This window comes from Pipistrellus hanaki (genome assembly GCF_964339955.1).
Source record: "Pipistrellus hanaki genome assembly, chromosome: 4".
NCBI lineage: Eukaryota > Metazoa > Chordata > Mammalia > Chiroptera > Vespertilionidae > Pipistrellus > Pipistrellus hanaki.
Genome location: NC_140506.1, coordinates 71,549,781 through 71,563,743, shown reverse-complemented (window position 1 = coordinate 71,563,743; position 13,963 = coordinate 71,549,781). Strand labels below are relative to the sequence as shown.

At 59.0% G+C, this 13,963-nt stretch overlaps 1 protein-coding gene across 1 annotated transcript in view; it reads right to left on the bottom strand.

Moving 5' to 3' along the window:
- The window catches only part of COL26A1 (collagen type XXVI alpha 1 chain), a 149,165-nt gene that overhangs the window by 14,421 nt on the left and 120,781 nt on the right, over positions 1-13,963 (bottom strand). Inside the window, exons 4-5 of the mRNA XM_084881604.1 lie at positions 8,123-8,184; positions 250-403 (exon numbers count right to left, since the gene is read on the bottom strand). Of these exons, the coding sequence (XP_084737730.1) occupies positions 250-403; positions 8,123-8,184 (216 nt within the window). The remainder of the gene's footprint in view (positions 1-249; positions 404-8,122; positions 8,185-13,963) is intronic.

Sequence of the window (13,963 nt, the reverse complement as noted above, 5' to 3'; positions counted from 1 at the left end):
GTTAAGTATACAATTTTACCTATATGTTCTCAAAAATTCTAGTTTAGCACTTCTTAGTTGGGATTCAGGAATCTGTGTTTTAACAACTCCTCCAGGTGATTCTCATCATGAGAGAAGGTTGGGAAGCACTGGTTTAAATGGCAGCTCAAGTGTTTAAAATGCCACGTGGCCCTGTGTGGCCTAAGGCCAGTGTGGGCCCTGCCTGTGGACCCTCTGGCTGGCCGAGCTGTCCCCTGCGGCCGCACTCACCAGCCGGGCCCGTGGGCCTCCTCCGCGGCCCTGGGTGGGCGAGAGGGATGGCGTCAGGGAGGACGTCCTCATTCCAGGGCGGCGGGGTGCTCGGGGGGACCGGCAGGTCGTTGTCTGGGCTTGAGGGACGCTCTGCTGCTTCCAGCAGGAGAACCTGGGCCGGAGAAGGGCAGAGGGTCAGGCCCGGGCTGGGCCTGGGACACGTGGACAGGGAGAGTGCCCCGCGAGACCTGCAGCTGCCCGCCCCTGCTGGGTTGGGGTCACCCTCCTCAGTGGGACCCCCACTCCCCTGGCCGACATGCTCTCCCACCCCTGCCCTCCTCTCCTTCCCTCAGGCTCCAGCAGGTCCGTCCCCTTTCAGAGTCCCGCCGCTGGGATTAGAGATCTGAGTCATGACCGTGGCCACCTCCACCTCCCTGTCTCCCCACCAGGGGGCACTGGGTGTGCTTGTCCCCGACACTGCCCGGCTCAGGGCACAGATAGCATGGTCAGGGAATGTTTGTGGATGGATGATGGATGGATGGATGGATGGACGGACGGACGAATGCATAGATCAGCGTTTTTCAACCGCTGTTCCTGGTGTGCCGTAGGTGCAGACAAGACAAGAATTTTATAATTTTTCACTATTTTGTTTACTTAATATTTCATAATAAAGTAATTATAAAATACTTTCTTTGTGTTTATTTGATTCCTATTCAAGAGAATTACTTTATATATAGTCAATGTAGGCACAGAGTTAATTTTTTTAACATTTTCTAATGGTGGTGTGCCTCGTGATTTTTTTCATGAAACAAGTGTGCCTTTGCCCAAAAAAGGTTGAAAAACACTGGCATAGATGGAAGGTGGGAAGGAGGGAGGAAAATAAGGAGAGATATGAGGGGTAGGGAGTAGGGGGGAATGGGACCGGTTTGGTACATGAATTTTAGTAGGAGCTCCAGGAAAACAAAAGGAGGCTGTGACCACTCAGGGCAGCCTGGCAAGCAGCCTGCCCTCCCACCTTGAGGGACTCAGGGGTCAAAGACTGCAAGACCCAGGGCCTGGGCAAAGACATGCTCTCCCTAATTCTCTCCAACCGGGAGCCAGGCCGCAGCGGCTGCAGTGAAGTCCTGTGGCCTCTGAAGAGGCCAGCAGAGGGCACTGTGAGCCCAGGATCAGTGCGGGGCCGTGGCCGGTGCAGAGAACCTGGGCAGGCCCTAGGCGGCAGTGGGAGGGAGGGCACTGGGGCCCCTCAGCGGTATGAAGTGGAGCCTGGCCTCCTGCCCCCGAGGTGTGCCCTGCCCTTGGTGCCCATCTGGCCGATGGGGAGGAAGAGTCTGGTGTCTCAGGGTCAGTCCAGCTCTTGGAAGCCAGACCCCTGAATCTTGTAGATTACTAGCTGCCCCCTCCCTCCATTTCCCCGGGATTAAGGGGTCTGAGGATGGGGCAGAGGGTGGTGAGGGGGTCTGGCTGGGGGGCCTGATGTGATGATCACTGACGCCCAAAGGCATCCAAATCCCAGGCCCAGAACCCCCACTCTGTCCCACCCTGAACCCTCTCCCACATCAGAGTCCTGGGGCCTCCCTGGGACTTCCCCCGCTGTTCAGGGAGGGGGGTGGTGTCAGGGCCTGTGCATTCGGCCTTTCCCTGGCCCCACCCCAGTGCCCCTCGGCCTGCAGTCATTGGTCTCCCCTGGCCCGTGGCCCAGGCTCCACAGCAGCTTCTTGCCTTCCTACCTCCATCTGCCCCCTTCACCTCCTGGAGCCCCCCACTTCCTCCCACACAGCAGCGGGATGAAGACCTCATGCCAAACGAGCCCTACCCAGGCCCCCTCCAAACCCCCACTGTCCCACACAGGTGCCCGTTTCACCTGCCCTGCCCCTCCTGGGCCCACCTGTGGCTCTGGCCCACATACCCTGAGTCACCCTGGACCCCTCATGGCCTGAGACCCCCTCCTGCAGCCCTGGCTCCTGCAGGGCCCTCTGCCAGCCCTGCCCTTCCCCCTGAGGAAGATCCTGAGATCCAGGGAGCTGCCCTCCTCCTACAGCCGTCTCACCCTCTGGGCAGAAGGGGCCTCCGTCCCATCCCTAAGCCAACGGCCAGCCAGAGTGGGAGACGGGACCACGTGGAGCAGGCGCCCTCCTGCTGTCGGTCCCCAGGGCCGGCCCCGGGTCAGTGCTGTCTAACCGGGGAGGCTCAGGTCCCGCGGCCACACAGGCTGGCTTGGATCCTGGCTTTCCCATGCGGCCGCTGTCACCTTGTGCAAGCATCATGACCTCTGTGAGCCTGTTTCCCCCTCAGCAAAATGGGGATGACTACAAGCTGCCTTCACAGAACTTGGACCCGGGCTGGGCTGAGGTTTCCCAGATATGAGGCAAAGACCCCTCTGAGCGCCCCCTGCCCCCAACAGTTCTGCAGTGTTTCTGGGCCTGGGTGACAGTCTCCAAGGATCCTTAGTGTCTCAGTTCCACCTGTCCTGGGTGGCTGGGTCCTCCCTGTGGGGCTCTGTTGGCTGCTTTGAGCCCCTCCCCTACCTGATCCTCCCAAGAGCCCATGAGGCGGGAGGGGTCAGTGGCCACATCACAGGCAAGGAGGTGAGAGAGGCTCAGAGACCACAGGCGTCTTGCCCAGGGTCGCTCAGCAAGCAGACAGCAGGGCAGGGCCCCCCGGGGTGCCCCGTCCGCCTCTCCACAGCCTTGGCCTCAGTGGAGCCTCACAAAAGCCAGGAAAAGGGGACCGGCCAGCTTCAGGCCACACAGCAGCTTCGGAGAGGAACCCAGTCTCCTGACCCCTGTGACCCCAGGGGGAAGAGGGGGTTACGATTTCTGCCTCAACGGCTGAGTTTTCCCTGGGGAGCTGGCTGGACGATGGGTCACAGTCAGGGACGCTGGGGCAGCCGAGGGGCTGGGGAGTGGGGAGAGCCGGCTGCCGGAGGCAGGAGGCAGCGGGCCCTGGACAGTAGGAGTGAGGATGGGGCTGAGGAGGACTGGCAGGACCTGGGTCTTGGGGGCAGGCATGGATGAAGGTGGGAGTGGCTCTCCCATTAGTGGTCTGGCTCTGGGGACAGTGGAATTACCACCTGGCAAACAAGGGCATGGGAGAGGGCAAGCCTGGGGTGAAGGTGGTCAGTGTGCAGTCCAGGGGCTGGGTCTCAGGACCTATGGACTATTGAACAGGGAGCAGGCAGGAGCAGCAGGGCCAGGGCAGCCTGGCGGGATTAAGGGGGGCAGGCCCTGGTGTTCTCCTGTAATGGCCAGGCCCTGGGCTCCCCAGAGGGACCTGCCACACACAGCCTTGTCCCCACACCAGAGGCCCGGCTCCCTCTTTCCTGGAGCCCCTCGCACACAGACCCAGGCCCACAGAGCCCACGCCCGGCAGAGGAGCATGGACACGGCCGAGTTAGCGTCCGCCTGGCCCGCGCCTGAGCCCTCCTGGCCCGGCCGTGGCCAACCTCCCGGAGAAGCTGGCCCGGCCCTGCCGGGGGCATGAGCTCACCGGGGCAGCGGCCGTGGGCGTGGGGACGGGCCGTGAACACCGGACCACGGCCGCCCAGGGCAGCGGCCCCGATGACGTCATTGTGGTCTGGCCACCGGGCACCAGACGCCGGCTGAGCGCCGAGGCTCCTGCCACCCCCACGCAGGGAGGTCCCCCCGGGCCCCCGCCCACTCCTTGTGTCCATGAGGTCAGCGTGTAAACGGAGCGGGAGGAGAGGGAAGAAGGCCGAATGCTTTTTTCCTGCTGGCCTTCTGGCTTCTGTGCCCCCACAGCCACCCAGCTGTCCCAGGAAAAGGGGACTGTAGGACTGGGCCCTCGGGCAGCCCCAGCGCTGACAGGGAGGGACGATGGAGCTGCCCCTGGTGGGTGTCCGGGCCCCACTGCCCCTTCTTCCCTTGCCCTGTGGGGCCCCAGAGAAAGACTCGTGATTGGCCAGGTACTCATTTTCCCAGCTTCCTGGCAACTAGGAGGCGGGCCTCTAGCCCAGGGCTGGCCACTGAGACCTAGTGAGTTTGTTGGGGGCCACTGCCTGCTTCTGACCTCGGTGTGAGAATGCGGTGCCTTGAGCTGCAGTAGCCACATGGTCACCAGGAGGCCTGGACCGTGAGGACAAAAGATAATTCACTGAAGGGGCGAAGGGGGAGGCTGTGAAGTGGGGCGGGCCGGCCCAGCCGTGGCACACGCAGCCCCGGGACGCCTCATGAACCGCACCAGCTCAGCCAGGCTCAGTGGCCCTCAGAGGGGGCAGCGAAGGATGTAGAAAAGACAAACAAGAGAATGAAGGCTGGATCTGGGTAGGACGCTGCTTTTCTGATGGAGAGACAGCGATACGGACTACAAGCCGTGTCTTTATGTCATTGCAGATGCCACGAGGCAAAGTAAGGGCGTGGCCAAGATGTTTACAGCATGCTGGTGCCTACTCAACTACATGCACCTGATCGAGCTTTGTTTCCTTGCAGCCTATATCACTTAGGCACGTGGGGCCACGTGTTCGGGCCATAGGTTCTAGCTTACGACTACAGCTGTCGGCCATCAACCACAGCTGTCGGCCATCATTGTGCTGGGACGGCTCTGCCCTCCAACCTGGGACTTGCACGTGGCCGTGGAAGGAGTGCCCTCCCGTTAGTCTGAGGTTTGAACCTGTGCAAACTCTGTGTAGCTGCTCTCCACAGGGAAGAGCCTGGGTCCCTGAGCCACCGAAACCATCTCAGGACTTTCTGTTAAACAAACAGTACACGTCCTCAAGGGACAGCTGCCTTAGATATCTGTACCTAAATGCCTCTCCCCTGACACACCCACACAGGCTTCTTCGGAGGGAGCAGAGCCTCAGCTCTCAGGCCTCTGGGCTGCTGCTCTCTTGTCAGCTGCTTGATCTGAGTCCCACCTGGGGTCTGGCTGCCTGGCTCTTTCCGCTGTCACTGGCCACCAGACCCAGCCTCTGGCCTGGCTGCCCCAGCTCCGTGCCCTCTGACCCGGGCAGGCTCATCTGTTGTTGGTGCATTCCCCGGGGCTGCTGGGCTGTCCTGAAAACTTGCCTCAATTGTGACCCCCTTCTCCTCCAGGCCACTATCTCTCAACGAACTCCTAGTGGCCCTATCCTTTTAGGACCGTGGTCAGCAAACTGCGGCTTGCGAGCCACATGTGGCTCTTTGGCCCCTTAGGTGTGACTCCTACACAAAATACCATGGCCTGGGCAATTCTATTTTGAAGAAGTGGCGTTAGAAGACGTTTAAGTTTTAAAAATTTGGCTCTCCAAAGAAATGTCAATCGTTGTACTGCTGCTATTTGGCTCTGCTGACTGATGAGTTTGCCGACCACTGCTCTAGGCGATGCTTGAGCCTGGAGCAGGCAGGCGGGAGCTAGAAGGTGAGCTGGAACAGGAGTCTTCCAGCCCCTCCCTGGGACTTCAGAAGGAGGGGGCTGCTGAGCTGCGCTCCCCATAAGGAAATGGGTGCAGCCACCTGTTTGCACATTCCAGACCCAAGCTTCCTCCCCTCACTACCCCCCACCCAAGAACCACCTGAGTCCCCACCATACCCCTGCCCAGAATGTCCCCGTGAGGAGCAGGGAAGTGACTCCTTCAGCTTCTATTTCACTGGACAGCAGAGCGAGTGGAGTCAAGAAGGGATGTGCCACGGCAGGGCTATTGCTAGGACAGGAACCTGAGTCCTGGCTCCTCCAACACATCCTGCTGTTTCCCCGCACCCCCCTGCCCCCACAAAGTCTGCTGAGGGGTCACGATGCTCAGGCCAGAGAGCAAGCCTGGCCCCCAGCCCGCCGCCGAGGCTCTGCTGCTGGGGCGGAGATGGAGGGAGGTGTCGGGACTGGGCGGACCTGGGAAGGAATTGCTCATGGCAGGAGGGCATGGGTGAGGGCCAGCTGGGTGGGGACAGCGGGCTCGGTGCCAGTCCTCCCCCGGAGCTGTGACTTTTAACACCCCGAGGTGCTGGGCGGGGGCCAGGCAGGCTGTGGACGACACTCTGCCAAACCACACGGAGGCCTCAGGTGCCTGGAAAATGTCCATCAGGCAGCTGGCCCCAGGGCCCTGCCTCTCCTAAAACCTTGGGTGCCAGAAGTGCACCCCGTTCTCTCCCAGCACTGGGACCCCCCAGGATTCCCCATCCCCATGTAGCGTGGCCCACATGGCCGCAGCTTCTCTGTGAAGCCTCCATCCCCAGCGCCCAAAAGCCGCTGACCCCCAGGAGAGCACCGGTCCCCGCCCAGGCCTGGGGCCAGGAAAGGAGCCTCCCTCCCACAGAAGGGGTGGGGGACACAGAGGCCTTCCGCCCGGGGGCTTTCGTGTCCTGTGCTCTGCACGGACGGCTCCTGTGCACCCGTGTCTTCATCTGCACGTGGGAACAGAGGCGTGGCGTCAATGGTAACACGGACCCACACGCCTGTCTAGCATCCAACCCTTTCCAAAGCCGATCCCACCACCAGATCCCCACAGCCCTGCAGCCCCAGGAGCTGGGACTTGAGTCCATTCTGCAGACGAGGAGGTGGGAGCTTGCTGAAGTCACCCAGCTGGTGGGTGGCCCCACGTAGGGCTGACCCCATGTGACAGTCACCGGCAGCCCCCACTGGACGAGGCAGGTGCCTCACAGTCAAGCTTTCCAGGCAGGGGCAGGGCCAAAGGCAAAGTGGGGTTGGCAAGGGCTGTGTGTATGTGCGTGTGTGTCTATGTACCTGTATGTGGTATCTGTATGTTGTGTTTATGTGTGTCCGTGTGTTCGTGTGTACCTTTATGTGTCTATGTCTATGTGTCCATGTGTATGTGTCTCTGTGTGAGGGCCAGGTGGGCGGGAACAGCTGGCACTGCTCTCAGAGTTTTTGCCCACCTCAGTGCCCTGGCCTCGCTCTGGCCTCCCTGGTAGCCGGCTATCATCACACCCCCTCCTATGTAAGGCCCTCTCTCTGAGCTCTGCCTCAGGCTCAGGCAAAGCCAGCCTCCCAGTGCTGGCTCTGCCCTGAAGCCAGGCGATCCCTCCCTGCAGTTCTGCTGCCCCAACGGGCCTGTCCTCCCCTAGGCCCAGCCCCGCTAGTCAGTCACCAGCGCCTGCTCGCAGACCTCTGGGCACTGCTGAGAACGGCCTAGCGGGCAGAGCCCCTGGCCCCACTGCTTTGCCTTCTCCCTGCCTGTTCCTGCCAAGGGCTTTCTCCTGCCCAGAGTGAGCTGGGGGGCAGGCCAGGGTGACAGGGAACACCACCCCGCAGATGCCTCGCCCAGGGAGGGATGGGAGCATCCTGGCCCCTAGAGGCCTGCTCTGCAGCAAGCTCTGCCCCGCCGCCCAGGGCCCTCCTGGGAACCTGCTCCACCGTACCCCAGCACCCGCACGTTCTTCCCTTCCCTCTGACTCCCTCTCTTCTCCGGCGCCACCTGGGGCCATTCTCAAACACTTATCCTTCATCAAGTCCTTCTGCCTCTGAGGTGACCTTCTCCTTCCCCTGATGTGGACGGCGGAGGGCTGGCCGATGCTGGGGAGCTCCTCCTCCATCAGCCAGCTCCTCTGTGCCAGCCTCAAGCCAGACAGCAGGAGGAGGGGCCAGAGTTAGGGGTAGCCGCCCTGGGGCTGGGTTGGCGGACAACCACTCCTTCCTTTGAGGGGTCCACTTCTGGGCATCCAGTCCCTCAGCCTCCAAGGCCTGTCCCCAGACCAGCCTGCCGCCTGGGACCTTCAGATTTCTTGCCCTTTCCACTCCCTTCCCCCACCCCGGGAGGTGGCCCAGCCTACAGAAGGCCACCCACAGCTGCCTCGGCCCTAGTAGCACCCACCCCTTGGGGCCAGGCTGCTCAGGCCGCTGGGTCCCCTGAGGCGGGGGTTCCCCGGCCAGACTCTGCAGGTGCCTGATGCACCCTCCCCACAGCCAGCTCTGCAGGACCAGGCTCCCCAGTTTGTCTGACCTTGGCCTCCAGCGTGATCAGTCGCTCACTCATGTCGCTGAGCCGGGTGCAGTTCATGCATTCTGCAAGAGAAGAGGAGCCCAGGTGAAGGGGGAGTGTAGGTCCTGAGGAGAGAGCAACCCAGCCACCAAGACAGCCTCCGGATGGGAAAGCAGCCAACTCGTGGGTTGTATGTCTGGAAAACTCCCAGCCGTCCACCAGGGCCTCATCCTGAGCGTCCCCTCCTCCGCCCAGCCTCCCTGACCTCGGACCTCCTTCCTGGGCGCCCACAGCACATAGTGCTCTCCGTTTCCTCAGTGCAGAGTCTGAGCCAGCACTGAGCCAGCCTGTAAGCTTCCTGAGGGCCGGGTCTTTGTTTATTTTGTTTGCTCATGAGTCTCAGCACCCCCGCACAGAGTAGGGGCTCAAAAGTATCAGAGAGCTGATGAATGGACAGCAAATGAAAGGTGTCAAAGGCACAATTGGTAAGGTCTATGCTAGAGCTGTCAGAACAGAATTTGCGCCGAAACCGGTTTGGCTCAGTGGATAGAGCACTGGCCTGCGGACTGAAAGGTCCCAGGTTCAATTTCGGTCAAGGGCATGTACCTTGGTTGCGGGCACTTCCCCAATGGGGGTTGTGCAGGAGACAGCTGATCAATGTTTCTCTCTCATCGATGTTTCTAACTCTCTCTCTCTCTCTCTCTCTCTCTCTCTCTCTCTCTCTCTTCCTCTCTGTAAAAAAAATCAAAATTTAAAAAAAAAAAAAAAAAAAACACAAAAACAGAACATGCAAGAGAGCATCATGGGGTCACCAAAGCCAGTCTGGGGTGGGGGCTGGGAGCAGGGGAGGGCATCCTGCAGTCAGTGGTATAAAAAGTGAGGTCCGAGGGATGTACAATGGCTGGCCAGGTGAGGAAGAGGGAGAGGCCAGGTCCAGGAGGGGAAGCACAGGTGCTGAGGCCTGGCGGGGAGCAGAAGAGGGGTCTGTGGGCAGCCTGGCCAGAGCACAGCACCCCTCGGGGCCACCAATGCCAGAGCCAGGCCTCACCACAGAGGTTCTGGCAGGAAGAACTCCTGAGGCCAAGGGGCAGCCACTGGTGGAGGTGAAAATCAAGGTCAGTTTGCATTTGTACAAGTTCACTCTGGCAGGAAGCCTACCGTGGCCGGAGTGGGAGGGCCTGGAAGCCGGAAGGCCAATGAGGAGACCAGGGATGGTTAACCCTCAGGCACCGTCTCTCTGGGCCGTAATTATCTTCCTACATCTGTCTGCCCAGAAAACCCGAGCTCTTTAACGAGGAAATAGACTGTCGGTCAGAAGCGGTTCCAAAGAGCGTTTATTGCTCTGAGCGTCAGGGGACACCTGAATTCCTCACTCAGTTCAAAGCCTGACCCGACAGGAACCCCTTCTGGTTACAGACACAGACGCATGAGAGGTGCTGGGTGACTCAGCGGGCCCCATGGGTGTGTGGAGGAGCCTTGGCTGCAGTGAGGCCTCCTGTGCACCCGCAGGATCCGCGGGTCCCACCCCAGCCTGTCCATGGAGAGGCCCCCATCACTGTCACCAAGTGCAGGTCACCTTGCTGATGTCCCTGCTCCAAAGAGGAGATTGCTCTGTGCGGGGAGGGGTGGGGCGGCCAGGGGCCATGGGCTACGGGAGCAGGTAGCTCCAGGCTGTGTCCTGGCCAGGAGCGCCCGGCCTCGGGGCCTGGGGGCTGGCACCCACTGCTTTCTGCTCACCAGCGCCCGGGTTAGAAGGCCTCCTGTGTGGCGGCAGAGCGCGTGCACCCTCCTGCCCTTCCTGCTCCCCTGGGCCGGGCCCAGCCGGGGGTTTATAGGCTTGTTTTAGGAACAGAACTCCCCCTCCTCCCCCCAATAAACCTTGTCAGTAACCTCTATACATAAAACAGATTAAAGGCTGAGGTATAAACACGGAAACTTTAAAGCAACTAGGAGAATGGGCCGGGCAGGACTTCACAAAGGCCAGCGAGAGAGGGGGTGGTTTGGGGTTGAGTGGGGGAGGAGGAGGTTGTACACCTCGATTCCCTCTAGTTTCTCCGGGGAAGGGCCGGTTAAGGAAGGGGAAGGAACAGGGAAGGCAGTATTCCCTGGGCACGGGGACCCCCGTGAGGAGAAAGGCTCAAGGGGGGCACTGACACTGGGGTAGCCCCCCTGGGAAATAGCTGGGTCCCCAAGGCCAAACCACAGGGAAGGAGCCTGAGGATCTTCAGTGCCTTTGAAAGGAGCCTTGAATGCGTTGGTTCTCAACCTTCCTAACGCCGCGACCCTTTAATACAGCTCCTCATGCCGTGGTGACCCCCAACCATAACATTAGGTTCGTTGCTGCTTCGTAGCTGTCATTTTGCTGCTGTTAATGAATCGTAATGTAAATATCTGTGTTTTCCGATGGTCTCAGGCTCTGCAGCAGCGGTTCTCAACCTGTGGGTCGCGATGTTCCATGGGTGGGGTGGGGCTCTAATTTACAACTTACATCAGAGTTGTAGAGTGGCCGGCATTAGAAGGGCTGAGAACCACTGCTTGAATGGGAAAGACGGAGATTAAAACAAGCGGGGTCCCATGTATCTATCCACCCCCACTACACCCCATCCATCCACCCACCACACACAGCCATCCCCTCACCCACCCACGGGGGGTCCACAGGAGCCCTTGCTGACTGTGCTGAGACCACAGGGTAAGCAGCAGGGCAGTAAGGAGGAGGGGCCTGCTCTCGCAGCCAAGGCCCAGGAGCCGTCCTGAGCAGCCACATCTCATGGGGAACAGGCTGACTCCGGAGGGCAGGATGTGTGAGCCCCAGCTCCCTTCCTGTCCGCATGGAGCCCCAGCCTGGGGCAGCAGGAGGAGGATGGACATGGGTATGTGGTAAATCAGAGCCCCAGCCCCACCCATGGAACCTTCCACAGCGGTTATGGACCTTGAACAAAGTGTTTCCAGGATCTGAGGCAACGAATAGGACTCGCTGCAGGGGGGAAGGTCAGCAGAGGGAGGGGAGCCCCGGGCGCTCGCAGGAACCTATTTCTGGAAAGCGAGCTGGGCGCGGGCCCAGTTTGCTCTGGCACCAGGCGCCCAGTTTGGCAAGTGGGAGCCGCTTGGCTGTTGGTGGGCACAAGGGTCCCGTTCTCCCGCCGCAGAGAGGCCCCAGAGGCCCCGCCAGCGGGCAGGGGCGAGTCCGCCAGCACGGCCGCCCGTGCCACCTGCCCTGGCAGGCGCTCTGAGACCAGGCGGGGTTTATGGTTCCCCTGGCATTCTGTCATCGACAGGCAATTAAATCATGTTTGCTTAGCTTTCTCCGGTTATTCACGGAGAGGTGGAAACGGCGCTGATGGGGTGACTGGCTCTGTGATGGGCTGAGGCCCTGCCTGCCCAGTTCTGGGCCTCTGTTTCCCCTCTTAACACGAAGACTTTAACTTCCTGAGAGTCTGTGATCCCCATGTTCCCACCCACTGCAGGCCCAGGAGCACCCGGCCTCCACACAAGTCCCTAGTGTAGGACATGGGTACCAGGAAATCGTTGCCAATATGTGTATACTTGAAGTGTGGATGTGCCAGGCAAACGGGTGTGTGTGTGTGTGTGTCTGTGTGTGTGTGTGTGTGTGTGAGAGAGAGAGAGAGAGAGACAGAGAGAGAGAGAGAGAGAGAGAGAGAGAGAGAGAGAGAGAGAGAGGGAGAGGGAGAGAAGGAGGAGGAGGGGCTAGCTCCTTGGTGTGGTCAGAGGAAAGGGAACTCTGTAGAGACCACTAACTCACTGTGTGACTTGCAGGCCTGCATTCCACCTCTCTGCGCCTCAGTGTACCCATTTGTGAAGGAGTTGACATTGGATCCGCTCCAAGGGCCTCGGGTCCTGGACTCGGTTCTCCGGGCACCTGTACCCTCGCCCTTGGGCTCTCACTGCTGGGCTCCGTCCACCTACAGCGAGATGGTAGTTCCAACGCCCCTGCCATTTGCCCTTGGCCAGCACTTCAACTGGCGATAGCCCTGTACCCAAAGTCTGGACCTTCCTCCTGAATGAGGCTGGATTCCCTAGACCTGACCCTTGAGAGGGGTTTCATCCATGGGGTAGGAGTTGGCTACTGCACAGGAATCTAAAAAGGGCTCATGTGACACTGCGGCCTCTGTTCCCCTCTGCACGCGCTCACCTCTGGTTCCACCTGTTAGCAGGCACACAGTAGGGTCTTAATAAATATTCATGGATTGAATGAAACAAGCATCCCTTGAGGGTCATTTGCTCATAGTTCTTAGTTTCCCGAACAGAGCAGGAAAAGACCTTGACAATCATTTGTAGGTAGGAAACCACGGCCCAGAGAGGAAAGGAAGTTGGCCAAGTTCATGGCCTTATGGCAGGGGCCACCCACTCCCCCTCTCTAGGCCCAGCCGTGAGCACAGGCAGTGAGGCCCATCACCGGGGATGGCCGACATTATAAGAAGATATTTGTGTGTATCCTGAAGGTGAAGAAGAATCTAAAGATCTGGTTCCACTGCCGAACCAACACCTTTGCAAAGTCATTGAACGTCAAGTCTCAGTCTCCTTTCAATAAAATGGGCCTGATACTCTCTCCCTGACCCACTCCTGAGAAATGTGACAGGTGTCAGCAGAGATCAATGTGAAGACACACCACAAAGTGCGAGAGGAGAATGGCTCTGAAGCTCACATTTCTGGTCTGGGGTGAGAGGACCGGTTCTCCTGCCCCATCCCACACTGTATCCGTGGCCCCTGAGGGTTAGCAGCCTTGAGACTCAGAAGGGAGGCTGGGGGCCTGAGAAGGTTCATTTTATGTGTCAACCTAGCTAGGCTCTGGTACTGTTGTTGGTCAAACACCGGGCTCGGTGTTGCTGTGAAGTTATTTTGCAGATGTGGTTAACATCTGCAACCAGTTGACTTTAAGGAAAGTAATGTGGGGTAGGCCTCATCGAGCCAGCTGAAGATTTTTAGAGCAAAAACCGAGGTTTCCCAGGGAAGTAGGAATTCTGCCTCAAGGTTGCATCAGCAGATCTTGCCTGAGTTTCCAACTGCTGGTTGAAACTGTGGCTCTCGAGCCACATGCGGCTCTTTGGCCCCTCGAGTGTGGCTCTTCCACAAAATACCACGGCCTGGGCAGGTCTATTTTGAAGAAGTGGTGTAAGAAGGAGTTTATGCTTTAAAAATTTGGCTCTCAAAATAAATTTCAAACGTTGTACTGTTGATATTTGGCTCTGTTGACTAATGAGTTTGCCGACCACTGCCCGAAGGCTTTTAGATTTGCCAGCTCCTATAATTGCATAAGCCAATTCCTTAACACAGGGGTCCTCAAACTTTTTAAAGTGGGGGCCAGATCATGGTCCCTCAGAGAGCTGGAGGGCCGGACTATATGAACTACTAATCCCTACTGTAACATCTTGGCTGCGCTCACTGCCCAAAAAACCTGGCTGGCAGGATCAGACTCCCCTGGGGGCTGCATGTGGCCCGCGGGCCGTAGTTTGAAGACCCCTGCAAACATATAGCTATAGAGATAGATAAGTAGATATACATTTATGGACACACACACACCTTGGTTCTATTTCCCTGGGGAAACTGACTGATATAAGGCCCTACCCACAAATAGGTCCTCACTAGACTCACCAACCAGGGCAGTGTCTACCCAACTCAGGAGGGTTCGGTGATTCAGCTCCAGCTGCCTTACAGATAGCACTACCGGAATGAGGAAATAAAAACACAAAATTTTAGCAACCCTACTTAGCCCTTTGTCCCATCTGTAGACATGCCTTATCTGTGACAAGGCCCCAGGGATAGGTGGCCTCACCCAAAGGGCCTCTGGACACGGAAGTGGCCATGCTGAGGGGCAGAGCCCATCTGTGTGCCCCTCCTGTGCAG